Source organism: Pezoporus wallicus, unplaced genomic scaffold, assembly GCF_028554395.1.
Source record: "Pezoporus wallicus isolate ANWC-B61680 ecotype Strahan unplaced genomic scaffold, APGP_CSIRO_Pwel_v1 scaffold_7402, whole genome shotgun sequence".
In the NCBI taxonomy this organism is placed as follows: domain Eukaryota; kingdom Metazoa; phylum Chordata; class Aves; order Psittaciformes; family Psittacidae; genus Pezoporus; species Pezoporus wallicus.
The window spans coordinates 3,544,393-3,564,483 of NW_026641037.1; the positions used below are offsets into that span (position 1 = coordinate 3,544,393).

At 39.9% G+C, this 20,091-nt stretch overlaps 2 protein-coding genes across 2 annotated transcripts in view; one reads left to right on the forward strand and one right to left on the reverse strand.

Annotated features, from left to right (window-relative positions):
- Positions 1 to 8,089, reverse strand: part of RNF13 (ring finger protein 13) — a 38,672-nt gene extending 30,583 nt beyond the window's left edge. The window contains exons 1-2 of the mRNA XM_057421867.1: positions 7,941 to 8,089; positions 1,426 to 1,553 (exon numbers count right to left, since the gene is read on the reverse strand). Of these exons, the coding sequence (XP_057277850.1) occupies positions 1,426 to 1,539 (114 nt within the window). The 5' untranslated portion in view covers positions 1,540 to 1,553; positions 7,941 to 8,089. The remainder of the gene's footprint in view (positions 1 to 1,425; positions 1,554 to 7,940) is intronic.
- Positions 8,090 to 9,336: 1,247 nt separating this feature from the next.
- Positions 9,337 to 12,427, forward strand: COMMD2 (COMM domain containing 2). The gene is made up of 5 exons (XM_057421865.1): positions 9,337 to 9,429; positions 9,555 to 9,632; positions 10,060 to 10,142; positions 11,458 to 11,631; positions 12,130 to 12,427. Exons 1-5 carry the CDS (start codon positions 9,363 to 9,365, stop codon positions 12,325 to 12,327), a joined length of 600 nt encoding a protein of 199 aa, XP_057277848.1. The 5' UTR covers positions 9,337 to 9,362; the 3' UTR covers positions 12,328 to 12,427.
- Positions 12,428 to 20,091: the final 7,664 nt, after the last annotated feature.

The window sequence follows — 20,091 nt, forward strand, 5'->3', positions numbered from 1 at the left end:
CTGTTACAAGGTGCTATTTCTCAAAACGGGGCGGGGGGGGATGAGGGGAGAGCCTTCTACTGGTTCCTTCAGTTGACAATAGCCAGCCCGCAGCATTGGGAACCTTCCTGTTGCAGGAGGGAGAGGGAATCAACAGCAGCACAAGCAAACAACACAATTCCGCTGTATCCCTGCCCATGGCAGGGGGGTTGGAACTAGATGATCTTATGGTCCTTTCCAACCCAAAGCACTCGATGATGCTATTCTCCCATGAGAATAGATCCATAACTTCCAAATACCCAGACACTTCATGAATAACACACTTCATGTTTAGATGGAATTATTTCAGAATACTGCACACAAGTTTAAATAAAAGAAATTAAGCTAAACTTTAAAAAATGCCCTTTTTTATGTGGGTGGATTGTTTTGTTTTAAATATCTTTTCTAAGGGAGGAAGTAGCAAGAATGAAAAAGAGGTTTCTTATGAAAAGAGGAATCACGTGCTTGGTTAGAGAGGAAAGGGGAGGAGAGAAATTCAGTTTTACAGTAGAAAGCAATTTTTAAAATTTCACAATAGAATGGTGATGTCAGTTCCACAATAAAGCAATTATCTATAAAGCACTGATCCTTAAAATTTGTATCTACAAAAAATAATAGAACACTAACATCCCAAAGATCCAAATTGCATAATCCAGTACTCATCAACCCCACATTACCATGACATTTTAAGTACTTTTAACATTTAATTTCAAGGTTTTTTCGTGCTGTTCTCTTAAATTAATGGATATTAACAACTCTCCTGGATAGTACTGTAAATAGCAGAGACTATGAAGACTGTAGTACTTACATTTAATTATATATAAAATTGGTTAATACACAGCCCTGCAACAACTTTTACCACTAACCCTATGTTCATTATATTCTTTATTAGCCTGATAATTTAAAATTCTACACATACCAACAAAATTATTCTTAATGAGAGCACATACTATGAGCTATTAAAAAAAATATATATACATCTATCTAGGTGCAACACACACAAACACTTAACTGACAAGGCCTCTGGCACACACATAAATTATACCACTCACAAAAGATTATATTACTTCATTTTATATCATTACCCTACAAAATGGTACTCATCATCAAAACTTAAATTGGTGTCTAAACCAATGAATCATGACATTTTTTAACAGGATTATAACATGCTATAGGGTATCTGGTCAGATTTGAACTTTTAAAATGTCTAAGGGAATGAAGTACTCTGTCACGGTATCTGAGCACACATCATCTGTAAGCTCATTTGAAAATGCACTCTTTTTTTTATTGAACTAAAATGTCGAGGCAATTCCATTCTGAGCAACCTACTATAACATTTATTTTACTGATTCATTAATAGAATAGTTTAAAAGAAGATTCAGTTTTACAGAGATTTCTTATACTTACTGCTAAAATATCTGCCTCCACAGGTAAAAGATTCAGAAACGCGAATAACTGAACAGTCAGAATAGTGTATATCTGAGTGGCAGACAACATCAGCATTCCTATTGACAACAGCATATTTTATTTAGCACCTGCAACAAAAAAAACAAACCAGAGTCAAGACATACAGCAAATATTTTCCCTCTGTGATTTTTACTAGGCTCTATTGGTCAGTTAAAATTTTCTAAAGTAGTATGCAAAACTTTGTTCTATGTTTACTTTTGATTACAAGTAATCTTCAATTTATTCAACTATTTTAGAGATAGAAACCCTCTTTGCTAAGAGCTTGTAACCTCCATGGGAATGCATGCATAAACCAAAAACTGTAATATTACCACTTCAAAGAGCTTTAGGAAACATGTATCAATGCAAACTATATACAGGAATGAACATTTATATGCTATTCATAATCTTTAGACACTGTTAATTTTTATCTTTCCTTCTTCTAGCATAAATCCAAATCAGCAAAATTTCATGTAGCTGGAATAGTTGTACTAAAAGCATTTATTTATTTCTAAATACACACTTGCAAAACCAGTGTGATACCAACAGGCAAGAAATACAAACTAGTTCTATGAAGTTCTGTGACATGCACAAATGTACATATGCGACTTACGGTCTGGACAGGAGATTTACTCTCCTGTGAACTATCTAGATTTTTAAGACCTTTAAAAAAAGGGTACAAGTACTCTGTAAAGTATGCTTGTATGCAAGCTCACGATATTAAATGGAGGTTAATTCTGCTTTGTTAATAAATTTTCATTAAGAACAGGAGCAAAAAGCAACAGCTTGTATCTGGAAATGGTTTTTGGTTTTTGACAGAAACTCTTCTTAAAAACTGATTTATCATTAACCAAGGAAAAAAAGTGTGTAGAGGGGCTAGAAGGAAGCAAACCAAACATTTCCATGTTTTTCCTTTGCCACACAAAGATTTTTTTTTAATGATTAAAAAAAAATATACTAAGGGCCTGACTGCCTTCCTTGTATGAGCAATGAATGATACCTACATCCTTAATGAAGTCACTAAGACCTTCATGTTTGCCTCAAAAACAAAAAAAAACAAACAAAAAAAAAACCAAACCCAAACTTCCCCAAAACCCCCAACAACCACCAGCAAAAACCCCCAAACAACCATGCCTGAAAAAAAACATTTGAACGAACAGATTTTGTTCTGTAATTTCTCATTATCAAAAATTGGCCAATTTTGCAATCATGTGTATCTTAAATCACAAAATTGGCCCATCAAATGCAACGTAAGTGTTAAAGATACAGCGCTTAGGTTTTGAACATTTCAATTATTTTCAGCAAAGACAAAAGCTAACACAATATATTAATCTACAGCTTAGAAACTCAGTATTCTTTGAAACAGGTTACAGATACTTTCCACTTGTCTCTCCAAAATAACTATTTTTCTGGCACCAAAGAGTCCCTAGTCTAGACAACAAACATGATTCAGGTTGAAATGTCATTTCCACGACTGACAAAGGCTGCTCCTTATGATCACAGAATTTACTATATGCCTGTGAAGGACAAACTTCCTCCACAATTATAGGACCCTCATATTTATGCTCTCACAACCCACAAAAATAAGAACAACATGGTACTCATCTGCAACATTTACTAAATATCACATTTAAGGTAGTAAGAAATGGTGTCTCTGCAAAGTTCTCATTTAAAACGCGGAATACCATTAAATGCCCATGAACGTTTAACCTCACGTGGGTCTATCAGCTGGTAATAGAAACAACAGGAAATACACATTCACATTAAGGTTAAGATTCTACTAGCTAAATCACAAAATCAAACATCCAAAAACTTGGGTTGGGCAAGGAAGAGGAAGAAATTTCAACTTTCTACATAATGACTGATGCCTTTTAGTGCATGCCACTCATGCACTGAATGAAGCAAGGTTCTGTATTGGAAAAATATAAGAATATAATTTATTAAACTGTATAGCTATTTCTACACAAAAGGGCAAATGGATAAACTGAAGTTGTGCAATCAGCCATAAAAGTAGCACTTCCCAGTTTGAGTCCTTGGATTTCCACATAAACTGTACCTTTTAATACTTCCCCCATGATTTACAAGTTTCCTAATGTTTTTAAAGAGGGTTAAATTCCTGTTATATATACTTCCCGCAGCCTGCAGTAATGTGAGGGGCTGAGATTTAGGCTTAACTTGTGCTGTTGGGAAATGCAACCTGAACTGGAAAGACATGAAGCTGTGTAAGAATACTGGCCAGATGCCCATCTATCTTCTCCCCATCTCTCAGGCACTACATGTTGAGGCTTCTGTCCCATATGATGTTGCCAAAAGACAGGATGGATTACCGCCATGTGTCTCTGCCCCTCCCCTAAAAGAATTAAACCAGTATTTGTTTTCTGTACCTCTCTACTGACTCAGCCCTTTTACTTTCTTTTCCCCAGATGTCATATTCTATCAACTTTATTTTATTAAAACAGAACTCAGTATCAATGTACAATTTCAATGTCCTATTACAACATGTTCTGATACTCTAAGTCACAAAAATAGACTTAATCTATGAGCCTATATATAAGCATTGATAACACTGGAGATGTTTTCTGAATTTGCATTTTAAAAGAATGTGTTTTAGCTATATAATAACCTAGATCATTTAACAGCTGCACTTTCATCTACAGAACATGAGGGACAACAACTATGGCTCATTTCTGTGTGACATGCTCTTATCACCTGACCCTAGTATGCATGTTCAGTGGGACAGCTACAAGCACACAAGCTTAGAGAGTAAAGATTAAGCGGGAATCTCCATTACGACCCACCTGGACAACAGGCAAGTCTGCTGGGCAGGGTCTTAAAAAGAAGTGACAGAGAATGAGTTTATTCCAAGCACTACTACTCACCAAGTGAGGCAATACATTTTAGTGCTTAAAAAATACCTTTCTGTTTCTCTTTGAAGAAGACTGTTTTAACAACAAAAACTCTTTAGAACAAATTGTAACAGATAAGTACCCTAACACAGCCTCTAACTAACCTGGGATACAGTAAGATATGAGTGTGCAGCCTGATCACCATTAATTCCCAGAAAACATCTGGCATCAGGAATATCCCCATGAGAACAATAGTAGTCACTGTTTATGAGAGCAGCCAGGAAGAACCTCCTCCTCAGCTCTCACTTCCAAATGCCTTTCACTGCAAAAACACAACCCACTGCCGAAGATCACGACCTCTGTTCTTCAATGACAAGTTACATATGACAATTTCTTTTTTGCACTGTTGCTACAGTCATAATCCAGTCTTAAGACAGACAATGATTAGCTGTCTACAGAGGAACTCCACATTCCTCTTTGGATTAGCTATAGCATGACCATGCACAGGCAATCTCTTAAGAAGACAGAGTACAAAATACCTTACGCCCCTTACAAAAACTCGCACTTAAATGTGATTGAGCTAAAAAAATCCAACATTCAAACCTCCAACATATTCAACAAAAAACATATGATCCAGTGCACTACCTACTTCAGAGTATGAAACAAACAACAACTAAATGCTACCTTCAGCATGAAATCTAGCCACTTGCATTGCTGAATTTAGAAGAATTGCTTGGTCCACAAATGAACACCTAAGCCTCTGCAGCAATTCTTGTAATCTCGCAGTGAGGAATTACTTGAAATTACATAAAATTAAAATAGTGGTAACACAAAACAGCAGCAAATACATTGGATCCAATATTGCTATAATAGTTAAAAAAATACAAGTTTTAAAATTAGATGGTACACAATATCGCTATCAGAGCATCCAGATCTCCTCTAACTTCTTTTATTGGAGAAATTAAAAGTACTTCTAATTCAACTCTATTAGGTCATTCAAGTTGTTTGTATGATATGTTAAAAACCTCAAAATTGAGGCTTCTTATTTAAATGGTTCTATGGGGATGTGTTTTGACTGTAGATACTTCATAGTGAAAAGTGTATCTTTGTTGACTTAACTGAGGAATCGCAGCCAAGACTGCTACATTTTCTTTCAGGACTACTACATTTTCTTTCACAATCAAGAAGTACCTAAGAACTCCTGTCTTACTGTCGTATTCTTTATGGGGTTTCTAAGCAAAAAGCACTGTCCCATGATCAGAGGTCCTCAATATTAATTACAGCAAATAACAGTCAGTTAAATTTGATTCAAACTTACACTAACACAAAGATAATTAAGGTTCACCATTACTAACGGGAAGAAACAGCTGGTATTTCAAAAACAGTTCTCATGATCTTGACTTGGTCATTCAGACATGATACTTTGTGCAACTTTCAACTAGTTATTGGAACAGAAGCTACAGCCACAGGAACCTGTAATTAATTGTGACATTCATGAATTTTTATTTCTAAATTAAGATTTACCAGTTTCCCTTATCAGCCTGGCCTAAAAAAGAGGATGTCAGTGAAGCTGAAAGGATAAAGAACAAAAAAAATTCAAAAAAACCCCACTTCTACCAGACAGAAGCAACAATACACTTGAAGCTATCACAGTATTTTAACCAAGACAGTAAATTCAGCACATACCTTACAAGACAGAGAAACATTAAAATAGTATTGAGCAAGTCAGAAAAACACCAGAACTAAAGCTGTCCTTGCTAATAACATGCATGCACAGTGCAGTCTTCTCTGTCAAAGTTACACACAGATTCTTCTGGGCCTAAGAACTATTGCCTCAAATACAAGTTTAAAAAAACAAAAACAAAAATCTTACAATTCCTGAAATTCCGTGGCTCATTTGTAGATAACACTCTTAATTGAGCAAGACAGCTTAGAGCACACAGAAATATAAGTTTATGTAATTAAAGACTATACAGTAAACCACACAAAAGAAGTTAAACTTGTCTCTGCATTAATCTTCAGCACTTTACATCTGATTTTCCAGTGTAAGTTCTCCTTAAGTAACTCCAAGTATTTTGAGAATCATTTTTCCTCCCACACTAAATTCTTGAACTCACAAGCCTGAGGAGCTACACCGCTCCCTCACAGGACTGAACAGGATAACCAGGTTAGAACTGAGGAGAGGAGAACGTGGGGTGTGCTGTATTACAACACACCTACAAGCAGCAAGGCAACCATGAAGTAAACACACTGACTTGGAATATACCAGACATTATGGACATGGTATTGTCCATAAAGAAAAGGCAGCAGTAGTACTGTTGTTTGTACAAAAAAATAACATGTTTCTGATGACACTTTCAAAGGAAGGGGACAGCAAAACCTCCCTTCTCACCAGAAGGATGGCTGGATAAGCTTGACACAACATATAACAGATACAGCTATCTGCTGTACTGGACACAAAGAATGTCTTGCCTACCTCTTAATTCATTAACGGTATTGTCTGCATTAATAATAGGGGCTGTGAAACATACAATGTTTTTAACACCGATGCACTGACTCCCAAACCAGAAAAAACAACTTCAGTGGAAATCATTCTCCTGGATACAGTCCCTACATCCTGCTAAAAATACTAGTTTCATGCTTGCCAATGCAAACAAGCCTTAGGAGCACGTTTAAGACAGATGTCATAAATACATTACATGGCTTAGGACACAGATAAGAACCTCCAGAGCTTTTGGCAACTATCCACAAGCCAAGCTCCACAAAGTACATAGAAGCTTCTGAAAATTTGACGCTTATCTATCAGCCCAAAAAGTATTTCACAGCAGAAGACAACACAAAGCAACTCCTTACCTGAGTAGTTATGCTCATATTACAAGTCTCAAGAGAACAGCTCTTTCCCCTTCCATTAGTGAAAAAAAACTCGCATATCTGTACATTTCTACTTCAGCGCTTATAAGGATTACAATGCTTACAACAATCCCAAAAATCACAGGACCACATAAAAACCTTGTCCTGACGCAAACTCAGTGACAACATTCTAAATCTCCATCAACAGAACTCAATATCCACCTATCCACAGAACTGAAAACTAACGCACACACGGCAAGCTCCATGTTCAGATCTGGTAAAATGCACAAGCTATTCCTCTCAACCAGTTTCCATCTTTCTACAGGCAACTGGGTTGTCAGCCAGCCAGGCTCCACGCTATTCATTCTCTTCCAAGCACAACCAGTCTCACAGCGTACAGCCAGCCCGAGGGGAACCACATACCGGGCGGGGCCGTAACATGTCAGAGCAAGACTTGAAGCTTAACCCAGTCTGGAGCAACGCTCGAAGAGCTTTTCAGCTCCTTCCTTCCCACCCTCCCGCGGACCTCCGCGCAGCCTGTAGTGAGGCCTTGCGGGAAGGGGCAGCTAGGCTCACCGCAGCGGGGCCGGCCGTGGCTCCGCCAAAGCCGCACGGGCAGACGGCCCCGCCTCACTGCTCCAAGGGTGGAAGCAAATAAGCGCTGCGCAATGGCGTGACAGAGCAGGTAACTTCTTAACCGCCACGAAGCCAGGACGCTCAGCAGCAAGGAAAGGTGCCGAGAGGCCCTCTCCACCGCGCCCCCGCCGTGGCGGCCCTCACCTGCGGGCCCGGCACAGGGCCCGGCGCGGGGAGCCGAGAGCCGCGCCTAGGCCGACTCCATGGCGCCCTCCGTCCGCTCCGCGGCCACAGCGGAAGTCCCGCCCACCGCCGAGTGGTAAGAGACGTTGGCCGGGGAACAGGCCATTGCTCGCCTGGGCTGCCACTCAAGCGCTGGCACCGGACACGGGGCGGGCTTAGCAGGTGAGTGGCGGAGCTGGGCTCAGCAGCCGGTCCCGCCCGCGAGGGGCGGGGCTTCCTGTGCTACGTCACCAGGCGCTGCAGTTGCGGCCGGGCAGAGAGAGGAGTAGCTGCAGCTGCGTCGGGTTTGGGCTCACTGTGCGCGGTCGCGGTGGTTGGTTGTTGGGCTTACTCTGTCGCTTGTGTTATCAGCAGTAGGGGAACCTGAGGAAGGCGACCACCGTGGCTGGTATCCGATGGGTATCCGATGCTGGCGGCCAGAGTGGCCTCCTCAGCCCCTCGTGCGTGGCGGAATCATGGTTTGGCCGAAGCGTGCCGTCGTCCTCGAGCTCTCAGCTGGAGTGAGGGACGGTGGAACTGTCCCGCCGAAGTACGTGGGGATCGGGTGCCGGAGAGTAACGTAGCCGACATGCCTCTACCTCAGTGCGGAGCCTGCCTGTCCTGCGGAATGGCGGGGTGTACCCGGCGAGGGAAGGGCCTCAACAAGCTGCCACATCGAACTCCAGCACTGTACGGGAGACAAGATGGTTTTCCCCACTCTGTATTAAAAAAAAAAAATCCAAGCAGAAAAGTACCCTGGAGAAATGTTACTCTAAACACAAAAAGTAATAGGATAGGAGAAGAGGGTGCGGGAAGGAAGGTAGCAAGTTGGGGGTCATATAGCATGTATCACCTGTTGGCTCATTGTATGTTTCCAGTCTGTGTAGTTTTTTCCTTGCCAGCGTACAGTCCATTTCTCTGCACTATCCTATTGATGTTCTTGGCACAAAGGAAATGAGCTGCCATTGAGGCAATTATCAGGATTCCTAGAGAAATTCAGTCACATATATAGATACTCAGGTTTGGGGTTTTTTTTCCCCCTTTTTTTTTCATGCATGTTATCTCCACTGTTTTATTTCTCTTTTACCTTTTCCTATCATTTTTACACTTGCTTTTCAAGCATAAGATTTGTATTCCTTTTTCTCACTTTCAAACTTACTGTCTAATCACCTTTAGTTTATGATTTCTGGGAACCGAAGGGTCAAGGGATTGGAATCCGTTACGTCACTCCAGCGCAGCTCGGCGGGACCGAGAACGGTGGCACGCCGGTCACAAACGCTGGTGCTCGCCGCATCGACCTCACTGCCTCCCGCCTTCCTCCAAGACGGGCCCCCACTCCCCGCGCGGCCCCGCGCAGGCGCGTACCAGTGCAGAGCCGCACCCTTTCGTGCGTAAGCTGGAGTGATGCTGCTAGTGCTGTCGGAGGCGCAGAGAGCGGATCTGGGCTGTTTGCCGCGGGCGGGCGCCGCAGGTTCAGCACCGAGACGGGCACCATGGAGGGGGGATCGGGGGTGCGGCGCTGTCGGCGGCGGGGAAGACCCGGCAAGGGCGTGGGACGCGGCAGGAGTGCAGCGGAGTTGTTTTTTCTCGTTTCAGCGGTCGGCGAGCTGGGGCGCCTGGCGGTGGAGCTGCTGCGGCGGGGCGCGGCGCCGCGGGCCTACGAGGCGGCCGCCAGTAAGGCACGGGTAGTGGGGGGGGAGCCAGGCTGCACGGGGCCCGAGGGGTAGGGGAGAGGGAGAGAGGGCTTGGCTCAACCTCGTTTAGGGTCGTGTCACCGGGTGTCGGGCCGGCCCGGCGTCGGCAACACCTGCCTTGCTGCGTGCGCGAGCCCGGCGTCGGGCGGGAGCGCGCAGGTTCCTTACTGAGCCGTGAGAAGCGGTTTGGGCTTCTCCAGGGGCTTCTGGGTTGTTTTGGGTGGGGGATCGAACTGGCTGTTTGTCCCCCTTAACATTCGTATTTGAGGGGTGTGCAGCCTCCGCGTTTTTTTTTACTTTTCTATGCATGTTTTGTAAGTTGGCTTGGGATGAATTTGCAGGTTTTGTGCATTGGTGCTCTTGCAGCTTAATGGGGAAGTAAAAGGTACTTTATGCTTTCCTTAAAGGAAAACTTAACATCGACGTTGACACCATTCAGCATGGAGTGGAAGGACTGATGTATCTTCTCACTGAAAGCTCCAAAGTTATGGTGAGGATCCCTTTGCTCTCAAATTAAAGGATACACCAAGAGGTGTCATCTAAACATGTACAGCTCTGAAAATACAGATGAATAGAGAAAACCTAGTTCACAATTCTGATGGCATGTGTTAATTTCAAAAAAAGGTGTCTCTTACTGAAACACTATCTGTGTGGATGCCTGGAATTTGCATCCCATGTCTGAAGCTAAGACTTGACACTGCTTTAATAATGTATAGGGAGAACATGCAGTAATTTAGTTGGTATAGGGAAGTATACTTCAGGATTAAGCATGCTCTAAATAACAAAACTTGAGTGAAGGTGGTTTTAGTGTTGTTCAGCTGCTGCACGGGATGTGTGATATTCTAGCTGCCTGATAAGCACCCTAACATTTATCTGATGTGGTAAGTTTGAGAGCTTTCCCAGCTCCTGTCATCAGAAGTTTGGGTGGGTGTAAACAGGTATTAATAATATGATTACGGTTTCCATTAGGAGAACTTCCTACTTTTGATAACGTAGGATATTTGAACAATGACAACATGGAGAAGGGATACAGAGACAAGGAATTCCAAATAAAACTCAGGCATTGTGAAGTGAGGTGAAGGAGGGATTGAAATAGTGCAGAATCTTCCCTAGAGGGAGGTAGGGTGACTTGAATAACAGATAAATACAGGGTACTGTGGCAGAATGTAGCTGATCGCAGAATATAGCTGATCACAGAATGTATTTGTAAATGAGTGTGCTGTAAAGGCATGATGCTTGCTGTTGAACATGTAACTGCTGCCACAAGGGTGAACCATGTGTCTCCAGTTCAGCGCAAAGGCTGAAGCTGAGGGAATTGGCTTCTTGGGGCCGAGCTGAGTTACTGTAACATGGGCCTTGAAGCTCTATCTGGTGCTTGCTTACATCTGCTAACATTCAGGTCATTTCAGAGTATTTGAGTATCGGTATTATGTTCACATACTGTTGATAAATTGATGACCAAAATATGTACTTCCTCGTGACAAAGCTCAGATGCTTTGTTGTGTTGCATTTTGTTCTCTGGTATGAAGGCTTAAATGTGAGGGTGTTGAATTTTTTTTTTTTTAATAAAAACCTGACCTAAAACTGTTCCTGAAGCTCATAATAACCAGCAGTAATACGTCAACACATGTAAATCACTTGACGTAGATTATTTGTTTTGTCCTGGGTGTAGATCTGTCCTCATATGTTCGTGCAGGAGAACTACTTCACCATAGCATATGTAATATTTAATTAGCTTTCTTTTTTTCTCAACAAATAATGATTGTTGCACAGTTCTGTATTCAGGCTTAAATTGTTACTTCTAGATTTCTGAGACAGACTTCCAAGATTCCATTCACGTTCTGGGATTCTCAGATGAACTAAACAAGTTGCTGCTCCAGCTGTACCTCGATAACAGGAAAGAGATCAGGAGTGTTCTGGGTGAGCTAGCACCAAAGCTTCCCAGCTACCACAACCTTGAGTGGAGACTGGATGTGCAGGTAACTGCTGTTCTCAGTGTTCAGCATTTTACTTTACACATTTTTAACATCATAAAAGGGTACTAAACAATTTATATTGTTTAAAGAAATAGAGGAGGCAGGTTTTCATGTGTTTAAAACCAACATAATTTTGTGATTGCACCAAAGATAGCTAGTTATGAGGTAATTAGGATATGTAATGATACAGTATATTTGTTGCTTTACCAAAACTGGTCTCATAGTTCCACTGGTGTGTTAAAAATATTTGCATATACTGAATATGTTCAATCTCAAATTGTCACCTGATTTTCAGAAATATTATCACATTGATTCAAGTGGATTAGTATTGCCTAATGAGAAAACCAAGTAATAGATTGTATCTTCCATGTGAGTGAAAAGGATTTTTAAGCAGTCCTCCAAGCAGGTCTTGCAAACAAGTTGTGACTTGTAAATGTGAAAGCTGATAACCCTCGTTTGTTTGTCTCCCTGTTGCCGTTTCATCTGAACCCCACCATGCAGCTTGCAAGCAGGAGTTTGAGACAACAGATCAAGCCTGCTGTGACTATAAAGCTACACCTTAAGGAGAACGACGATCAGACTGCCCATGTGTTGCAAACGGACCCTTCCACCCTCCTGCACCTAATCCAGCAGCTGGAGCAGGCACTGGGGGAAATGAAAACGAACCATTGCAGGAGAATAGTGCGCAACATGAAATAGTGTTCGGTGGTCGTCATCTTACTGAGCAGTTTGTGAAATGACTGAAAACAGTGTTCACAAATAGATTTTGAAGAAAAATAAACATCTGGAACAGATGAAATGCTGTCCTGTGCCAGGATCTTGAACTAGTAATAATTATAGGCTAAATGTCCTCTGGGTGCTAACCTGACACACCTGCCTGATAGGAGATAGGTAATTGGTTTTGCTTTACTTGCAGATGTAGAAATGCAGTGTGCTATGCTGAGAATTTCTTTAGCTCTAAATTAGTATTGTTCCACTTGAAGAGCTCTCCTACATTAAGTAGAGCTGTCCCAATATTATATGAAACTGCACATTTATTTTTACATTTATCAAGTAGCTTTTTCCCTTGGCTTTGCTTCTGTTTTGAAGTTAATAAAATAAAAAAGAAAAACCACAAAACTATACTGGTGGGAATGGTCCTTAACCAATTCCATCTAGAAAGGTTCCTCTATTTAGACCCATGTACATGCAGGAGTCAATGTGGGACTGCTGCCATCTTCCTGCAGAAGATTCAGTTACTTTGGAGGCTGGACATTACATTGCTTTTCTACCCTTCTAAGTAAGTATGACCAGGGTAATCCACTCTAACACAGTCAGCTGTAACCCCTGCTTAGGCAGCCTCAGCTTTCTGCAGGGAGCTGTTGTCACAGACAACCCCATGCCCTAGACGTGAGTTAGCATATACTGGTTAGAGGTAAAAGGTGATCTGAGAAATGGCAGAAGCAAACCTGCAGGCTGGGAGGCAGGTTAATAGTACTAACTTCTGCTGAATCGGATCTTGTGTTGAGATGCAACCATTTTATTCGCCCTGCTTGGGTAGTGTGCTCCCAAAGGAAAGACTAGCTAAGTATTGCAATGTAAATGATGCTTTTCCATTTTCAAGAAAAAGGTCTTAAAGGTTATGTCAAAAATAATCTTTCAGTTGCAATCTAGTGCAAAGATTTGTAGCTTCTGGGACTAAGGTTAAATACTTTTCCTAATGTTATACTGTCACTAGTGAGGGTGCATCATAAAGCTGTTGAAGAGGACAGATGGGCAAGAGGGAACTGTACCACAGAGGTCTTGGCAGTAGCTGTGTGTTTACTGTCTGTCATGGCGACACCACAAATATCTGCATTGACTGGGTCTTTATAGTCCCAAATGCATTGTTTTCTTGTTGGTTTGAATGTTTGGACCTCTGAGAGCTGCTGTTCCAAAGGAAACCTGCCTGGCAAAAGTTAACTTTAATAAGTAACATTCACTTAAAGAGGTCAGTTTCCTGGAACAGGGAGTTGCTTGTTCTGTAATTGCTTTGTGTAGTGTGATGATTATGTGAACGAACTTCATTTCCTCTCCTCTATGCAAGTCAGTAACGGGTTTCATTTACCATTCACATTTGGTGACTTTTTTCAGAGTCACAAAATTTTCTTCACATGTAGTATGTGGCACTTAAAAGTAATAAAGTGTTACTACTTAGGAATTCTGATTAGTTCTTTTTTTTTTTTTTTTTTTACCCTGTAATTGGTCTACATTTTCAGGTGAAATACAGAACAGCTTATATGAAGGCAAGGTTTTTCTCTTTGTTCCAGCTTCTCACTGTAGCTGTAGTTCAGGACTTATAGCAGCAAAATAGAAGGTTTGGATACCAGTCCTAGAAGCTTTTTGTGCCTTAGAAAGTTCAGTAACTTTTTTTCCAAAGTGACTAATCAAAGTCAATCTGTAGGCAATGCAACATTTTAACCTTGAAGCAGTTTACAAACATTAATTAAGTTCTGAGTGTATTACATTACTGGTTCACCTATAACATCTTTTGAATATGGAGTATAATATTTTGACCTTGATGTAGAACTTTTGACTGTTTTGTTTCATTTCAGATTTAACGTCATTTTGCAGAGCTGCCCTTCCTGTGGGTGTCAGTATGGTCTTAGTTTACCAAGTCAGCAACTTGTGAGTGGCTCCCTGGCACCTTATTCATGGAGCACTAAATTCAGGCGAACATCATGCCAGTGCAAAGTCTCAAGTGCACAGAACAACTAAACATCTAACTAGTTGAAGTACAAACTGGATTATTTTCTCAAAAGCAAAGTTAGGCTCAGCTTTAGCTGTACATGTCTCAACAGATTTGTATCCCAGTTTATTTTTCCTGGTCTAAACAGCAGGGGGCAGAAAGTTTGCTTTCTGTAGCCTGCAAAGGAGAAGTTCTGCTATATAATCATTTCGGTGTCTGTCTTGCAGTAAGAATTGTCTCAATACTTAGTTTGTGATGTATTTCACTTTATATTTTTTGAATTCATCATTAATTTTAAACTGAAAACAACAGAGCTTCCAGTTTTCAGTAACTGTAAAACATTCTTTCTCCATCTGCTAATGAATTTGCTAAGCCACTTAGCTAAGAACATAATATAACCCCCAATTATTAAAGCTCAGGATAACATAATTTGTTTGGTGTTGAAAAATGTTTGTATTCTTTTAAGTACTGAGTAGACGCAAGATGCAACACTTTTCTTCCTCCTGCTCTGGTTTTTAATCCTTTGAATGAACCCATATAATCACTGTCCATTTTGCAAAATCTATTGTTTAAGTCTCTGATGCAGGTTTGAATCAGTTCCTCATCTTAGAAGTGTATTTAGGATCTCCTGTAAGCTTTATTTTCTTGCACTTTTGCTTGTCTCTGCCATGCTTTTTCATGAGTTTTTAATGTACTGGACCAAGTAGTTTTTTACCTGGCTAATTAATTAGATGTTCCTTGAATTACATGGAAAACTGTTTTCATCTAAACAGCAGTGGAGTTAATTTAGATCTACACATACATAAATAAAATCAATACCTGAATTTTGCATTAGGCCTACAATTCTCATTTAACAGAAAACCCACTGAACTAAGATTTTGTCTTAACACTGTGTTTTGAGTTTTATGTTAAATATATTACTGGTTTAAATTTAGTGCTGTTTAGGAAATGTGTCCATGTATTGAGTCAAAGGTATGAATGGTGACTTTGTTTCAGTCCTAGTTTTTGTAAGAACGCCTGTTTCCTATGCTGTGATTTTGTGAGATTAACAATAGATTGTGCATAGGAAAGGAAGTCCCAAGGTTAGGAATAAGCTGGCAAAACTCCATGAGTAAAGCTCTGCTGGTCCTTACTGCTGTAAACAAAGAGAAGGAAGTCTTCTCTCACACTGTGTTTGGCTTTGTGCTCAGGGTCAGGTATATTACAGCACAATCTGGTTTTCTAAATACTCTTGCTGATTTTATTTTTAAATTGTGGCAGTTTTATTACTGCAGTTGTATATTGAAATTTCACTTGTCTATCAGATTATGTGTATCTATAGCAAATACTATTATTTCATTTAGGGTCTGGATTTGTATTTGTTTGAAATGTGGCAGGTTTTAAAGGCTACTGGTAATTCTATGGCAGATAGTGAGCAGAGTGCTTTTATGTACATAAAAGTGCAGCTTTCAGTGTGTAATAAATTTTAGAATACATTTTAGGAATTACCATAATCATCAGCTTTACAGCTTGTTTCTTCTAGATTCTTTATTAGAACTTACTCTAACTACATAAGGAAAGGCAATCTTTCACTCCATCTGTGAAAATAACAAAATTTGTAATAGGGACACCGCTCTAAATAGTTGCATTCTGATTGGCCCAAAATGTAGGTAATATTCAGGCTAAGATGCAAACCATAGTGACCAAATATGCTGCAAAACACATTAAGTACGTTGTTTACCATCATTAAATACGTAAGAACCTTCTACTGATCTTACTCTTTCATTTTCCCTATCTATTGCTCTGTGAAAGCAGGTTTACTTTGGTTTGGGTTTGGGGGGTTTGTTGTTTTTTTTTGGTTGGTTGGTTGGCTTTTTTTGGGGGGGGGGTGTTTGGGGTTCTTTTGTTGGTTGGGGGGGGGGGGGGGGAGGATGGTGTTGGGTTTGTTAGGTTTGGGTTTGGGTTTTTTTCTTCCAAAAAGAAAATAGATTAAAACTGAATTTCACTTTATGGAATCTATCTTATTCCGTGGTGTGCTTGTGTGTATGTGAACATTCCAAGTAGTACTCCTTAGAATAGATGCTTAAAATACCAGAACTGCAGAAGCTGGGAAGCTTCCCTACCCAGCTGTTCACATGTTTTGTGTTCGTAAATCTACCGTAAGATAACAGAAGAATTTCTGTCCTGTGAGGTTTGTCTTTAGCAGAAGCCCTAAGCAAACCCTAATTTCAGAGAAATCTCTCTGTTAGTACTTATGCTGTTACTGAGACAAAACTTGTTGTAAACACTTTCGCTCTGAATTTCAGGAATTGGTTAATAATTTGACATGAATGGCTTTTAAAATCACCACTGTGTTCTTCTACATCCAAATCTATCTTTTAAGGTCTAAGAATTTACAAGTTTCACAACTATTTCTCAGTTCTTGTTGGAGATTGCAGTTCAGGTTTGCTGGCAGGCAGCAAACAGTCTGAAGTGGAAGTGTGTACTCACCATAACCATTCCTGTAACAGGGGAGCTATCTTAGTCTGTGGTGTTGATGAAGCTGGTCTCTTTCAGTGGGTTACTGTTTGAACCCACGTCAAGCATGAGATGTTCAGGTGTTCCCTGCTGCCTGTTTCTGTCCACCTGAAGACTAAATTTGCTTGCTGGTCTACACACTCACACCCCCATTTGCAGGCCTTTCCCTGTGCAGCTAAACAAAAAGGGGCATGGAAGAGAAGTACTTCTTTTTCTGCTTTGATAACTATTCTTGCCATCACATGTGTGCTCAATGGCAGGACCACATCTTAAATGTCTGGTTTTATACTAGTCAACTTTCATGCTTCCTAGAACAACGATTTCCCTCTCATCCCTGCTTTTTTTCCCGCAAAGGTTAAAAATCAGTACCAAATATGACTTTCCAGGCAAAAACACATGATGAAAACAGGGAATAGTGATTATGGGTGTTTTTTCTAGTCGCTAGGGGAAACAGAGGATCCAGCAATTCAAAAATACACAAAACAAGTTATGTAGAACTTACCTTCTACGAAGTGGGGAAAGGTGAATACAGAGGGCTGAGCAGCAAGTGCAACCATCAGCACTTCATGATGTGTTATGAAGTATAAGGCTCTGTTCTTTTATTTATATGTATCTATACACTTATTTGGTAACAGCTGAAATATTTTACACTAACAACAATAGCAGATGTCAGAATAATCAATCTCATTTCAACTTGTTCTGCTAAGCTTGAGCAAATCATATGCTTTCTCTTTCTGTGTTTGACACAAGAAATGCAAACTGGAAGACTCTTCCAAAATAGCAAATCTGAATGACTGTAATTAAACTATTAGCTTTGTTTCCTGGCAAAATCTACACCAGAAAACCCTCTGTGTACATGCAGTTTTTATTACCAAGAAAGAATGGTGTATCTTAACTGTATCTTCCTGCAAGTTAAATTAGTTAGTCTAGAAAAAGTATTCTTTTATGATTCTCAGCGCTATTTTATGCTACCCTTCAGCTAATATTTGCAGAGCTATTCCAGAATATTTTTCTTCTTTAGTTGCTTCTCCTGTGTATTTCAGTCTTGTTAGCTGGGTTGTTATTCTGGTATTGTCAGCAGAGTTCACACAGGGAGCCAAACTGACGTAACTATTCCAGAACAACTCATGCCAATAAGATCATATTGTATTAAGCAATTTCTTCTTTTCTTATTGCAATTATGGACTTCTAGTCTGAAGCAACAGATCAGGTCTCAGTTTATTTTACATGACTATTTTTGGTCTTATTTATCCCAGATAATTTGGCCAAAAATCATCTTCCAAATCTGTCTGGAGTAACTGAAAGTCATAATGATTAGCTGTGTTTCTGTCCTTTTAACACTATCACCGTTTCCACAAACGTGAAATTGTTTCCTAAGTAAGTTGTTTATGTGCAAAGTCAGCTGTATTAGCAAACCTCATTTTCACCAGCAGTTTAAGCTACCCAAGGCAAACTGATTATAGCATGGTATTTTATGTATTTTGTTCAACTGTCTTTTTGGGAGGAACCACGCTAACCTCAGTGAGGAAGCTTAAAGCAGCAGCTGTAGCATAGTGACTACTGACAAGGCTTCAGCTGTTTGCAAACCAAGCACTACAGCTTCTCCCAAATCACTGCTCCAAATTGCTTACGTGAAATCTTCCTTTGTACTGATGTGATGAGCAGTGTTTGTATGTCCCATTCCACTGGCATTACTGAAAGAGGAATAACCCCTGAGACACAAACATTAGTGCAATTTTTTGATTAGCACAGCTGTTTCTGAAATGAATGTCTGAGCAGTCATCTATAGATGTTCACATAGCTTCCTTGCCAGCAGAATTACATCAACTTATAAACCAACATGAACTAAGCTGACACAAGTTCAATTGTTGGTTTGGTTTTGGTTGTTGTTTTTTTTTTTTCACTGTGTTCGCATTAGAGGTTTTGCTGGCCTGAAGGTGTTGGCAAGGGACATCTGCTTACATAAGCTATTTTTGTGAAACTTTGTAATATACACCAGGTTTTTGTATTAAACAAACCACAGCACAGTTGTCTACACGCATAGGATATGCTTTGTGTGCATTCCGAGGTGCCAACCAAAGTTTAAGCCTACCTGAGAAACAAATAGCTATGAAATGCATGCAGATAAAAAACAGACACTTAAGCACTGACCCATTTGTTAAAAAACATTACATTTTTCTTAAGTATACCTTTCCAGAAGTTTCTTGAAAATTATATTAGTATAGAACAATTAGCAAGAGCATAATACACAAAAAAAAGCCTATCAAACAATACCCACAAGTGCAAATAAAATCATTCATTTGCATGACAAACTGTATTTTTTCAAAGTGTAAATGCATGTGTATGATGCACATATATGCCTTCTGTAGTGAAATTTCATGTAATACGTCTACTGTTCCATTGTATTCTTTTTCTCCATTATTTATCTGGGGGGAATAGAAGCTTTTTCTTTATATGCAGCTCTTCTTCACTGAAGTATATGAAAAAAAACCTAGATGTAGTCAATGACCGCTTTAAAGCCTCTTTGTGTAGTACATACCTAAACAGAAGGCAGGAGCTGTGCAGCTCTTCCTGGTCTGCACTATGTAATTATTACTAAGTTACCCCAAAACTATGAGATTTTTCCAGGGAATGCTGGTTTATTTTGTAGCAGACATCACGCATGGATTTTCACCTGTGTGGGCTTTCTCAGACAAAAAAAAAAAAAAAACCAAAAAAACGTAGGGCTTTAATGCAAAGCAGTGATGTATCTAGATTAAAAATTACAACATAGTATTGTTTCTTCAAACCACTAGATGCTCATTATCTAAAGGTAAATTTGAAAGTGAACTTATTTCTTATCTGTTTGCTTGGTGTGCCACTGAAGTACAGACTTAAGTTGCTGCTAAAAAATGTATGACAAATAGGGTATACTCAAAGTCGTGTACTTTATAAATCCTTCAGTTAAAAAAAAGTCTGTGCTATTAAAAAACATTTGAACCACACATGGACTGGATATAAAATAATGTTATTGGGTTGGGTTTTTTTGGTGGTGTTTTGTTTTTTTTTTTAAATGTACAATCCTGTAATTAGAAGAAAGAAGTAATGATAAGGAGACTTTGCACGTCACGCTTGTGGTTTACTTCTTTTATCACTTAATCCAGACCCATTGTGATGGAAGTGGCATTGTCTTCCATGGACTTGAACATATTGAGTCATTTTCTATAAAAGCTGGTGGTCATGTCCTATTTTTATGTCCAAAGAAGGAAGTTACTATTTTC